The sequence below is a fragment of the Orycteropus afer genome, unplaced genomic scaffold (assembly GCF_000298275.1).
Source record: "Orycteropus afer afer isolate SDZICR_OR568_19922 unplaced genomic scaffold, OryAfe1.0 scaffold00020, whole genome shotgun sequence".
Taxonomy (NCBI): domain Eukaryota; kingdom Metazoa; phylum Chordata; class Mammalia; order Tubulidentata; family Orycteropodidae; genus Orycteropus; species Orycteropus afer.
In genome coordinates, this window is record NW_006921607.1 from 9,209,792 (window position 1) to 9,212,367 (window position 2,576).

The window sequence follows — 2,576 nt, forward strand, 5'->3', positions numbered from 1 at the left end:
ATGGGGCAGTCTGCTTCTGTAAAGATTTACAGCCTTGGAAGCCAATGGGAATTTCTATGAGTCAGCATAGACTCAATGGCAGTGAGGGTTTTTTTTTCCTTTAATTCTTATCTTTCCATTAATTTCCTTAATTATTTATTCATTTGTGTTTTAATTTCTTTACTTGTCAGTTATTTGACTCAGGCCTTATGTTGGGGAATGAAAACCCCTCTCCGCCCTCTTGGAGCTGTCTATGTCAGGAAAGGGCTGTAATTCATTGGCTTAGATGCTGTTTCAGAAGACTATAAAATATGAATGGACATTCAGAGGAAGAATTTGCTTTGCCTGGCATGGCATCAGGGAGTCAGGAAAGGCTTCACAGAAGCAGTGACATCTGAGTTGAGTCTTGAAGGATGAGTAGGTGTCTGTTGGACTAAGAGAGAAAGGCCCTATGGGTAGAAAGAACAGCCTGGACAGAAGCTCAGAGCAGGTATGTTTTGGCTGGGCTTATGGGGGAACAGGGGAAGCCAGGAGATTCCAGAACTTGATTCTGAGGGCTGAGTCTGACACTGTGGGCCCTGTCTCCTGGTGGGTAGAAAGGAACATATTTCCTTAGAGGCTGGAAAGGAGGAGGAGCCCTTTGAACTCAAAAAAAATGTTGAGGACGTGGAGGCCTGGTGACCTGAGACCAGCTTCTGTCTTCTGCCACACGGAGGCCTGGTAAGTCAGACCTGAAGCTAATGCCTTTTCTTCTGCCAGGTGTTTCCTTGCGAACGCTACCTGCGGCGTCACCTGCCCACCCATGGCAGTGGGGGCAGGTTCAAGTGTCAGGTGTGCAAGAAGTTTTTCCGGCGGGAACACTACCTCAAGCTACATGCTCATATCCACTCAGGTGGGTGCCCCCCACAGATGCCCACCCAGCCATCTCCCCAGCTCCCTGCTGGCCCTTCCCCATCCTCCCTCACAACCCCTTCCCCACCCCTTCTCTCTAGCCCTTTCTCATCCTCTCCTGGCCCCTGACCCACCTGTCCTCCTTCACCAGCCAGGACTTCCTCCGTACCCTAGAGCAGAGGTGAGCCCCAGACATGACTGTCCCCTAAGAGTCAGCCCCCTAGAACCATTCTGGGCCCCTGAGGTGGGGCCACTGTCCTTGCTACAAAATTCCCACCCAAGCCCAGAAAAAAAACCCCTCCTTAGTTCCCTAGTTGAAATACAACATTTTATTTTAGTCTTTATACTTTTTTCGTTAGTAACTATTTTTTAAAATTAGGTTATTTTAACTGAAAAAGTAATGAAGTATTATAAAAATCCAGAGATTGAGAACATCTGAGGAGAAAATTCTAGGCAATACGAAAGCACATACAATGAAAATAAACCTCCCTCTCACTGCAGGGCACCAATCTGTAATATTTTTTCAATTTTGTTTTTCACTATGACCTGTGGTAAAAAATAAGCTATCTTGCAAACCAGTATACATGTATGCATCCACAATATATTGAAACAAAAGTTTTACAGCATAATGTTTTCTGTTCTATTCTGTTCAACTTTTGTTTTCAATTTTTGTTTTTAAAATAAATACCAACACCCCATGCCTCAACTTTCATCCAGACGAAAAGCCTCTAAAGTGAACAGTAACACCAGGGAGGTGATCACCCCTTAGCACAATCGACCAAACCAGATCAGAAGGGCAGCATTCGCCCAGGGATGCAGCTCAGAAGGCAGGAAGGGGTAGAAAGGAAGGTCTGATGGGAACGGTAAACACAGGACACGGGTTAAATGTGGAGAGCGCTGTTACGATGTGGGGATTACAGTCAGTGTCACAAAAACAATGTGTGTGAATTATTGAGTGGAATAGCAGTTAAATCTGCAGACTTTCACCCAAATCATCATTAAAAGTTAAAAAAAAAAAAATGCAACCAACAGGCTGCAACTTGCCGTTTACAGTTTGAAAAACACTTCTTTATCCTTCCCCAAATGTAATGGCTGTTTACAGGTTGCCGCTGATTGGACTCCAACTCATGGCAAGCCCGTGTGTGTGCCATAGGATTCTTTATTACTTATTTTTTGGTAGATTGCCAGGGCTTTCTTCCAAGGCACCTCTGGATGGACTCAAACCTCTAAACTTTTGGTTAACGGCCAAGCTGGTTAACTGCACCACCCAGGGACTGCAGACCGGCTGTTAACCTGGTGTTACTTTGTCTGTGGAGTCTCTGGGTAGGGCAAGTGGTTAATGCACTCAGCTGGTAATTGAAAGGTTGGAGGTTTGAGTCCAGGCAGTGACTTGGAAGAAAGGCCTGGTTATCTACTTTCAAAAAATCAGCCTTTGAAAACCCTGTGGAGGACACTTTGGCTCTGAAACACACGGGATTGCCATGAATTGGAGCTGACTCCATGGCAGTTTGTTCTTGATATTTTGTTCATACAACATGTTCATTTCTACAGATATGAGCACAAAATAGACAGTGTATTCTGTACCTTTTTGTTTTCACTTATCAAGGTGAAGGTGTTCCCTAACAACACCTCCTTTTTTCATAGCTGCAGTATTCCTCTGTCTGGATGAATGCTTCAGTTATTTTTCAGCTGTTAATTTGGATACA

General features: G+C 44.6%; 1 protein-coding gene across 1 annotated transcript in view; it reads left to right on the forward strand.

The window, feature by feature from the left end:
* The window catches only part of ZNF341 (zinc finger protein 341), a 45,892-nt gene that overhangs the window by 35,990 nt on the left and 7,326 nt on the right, over window positions 1-2,576 (forward strand). Inside the window, exon 10 of the mRNA XM_007934729.2 lies at window positions 739-871. Coding sequence (XP_007932920.2) covers window positions 739-871 — 133 coding nt within the window. The remainder of the gene's footprint in view (window positions 1-738; window positions 872-2,576) is intronic.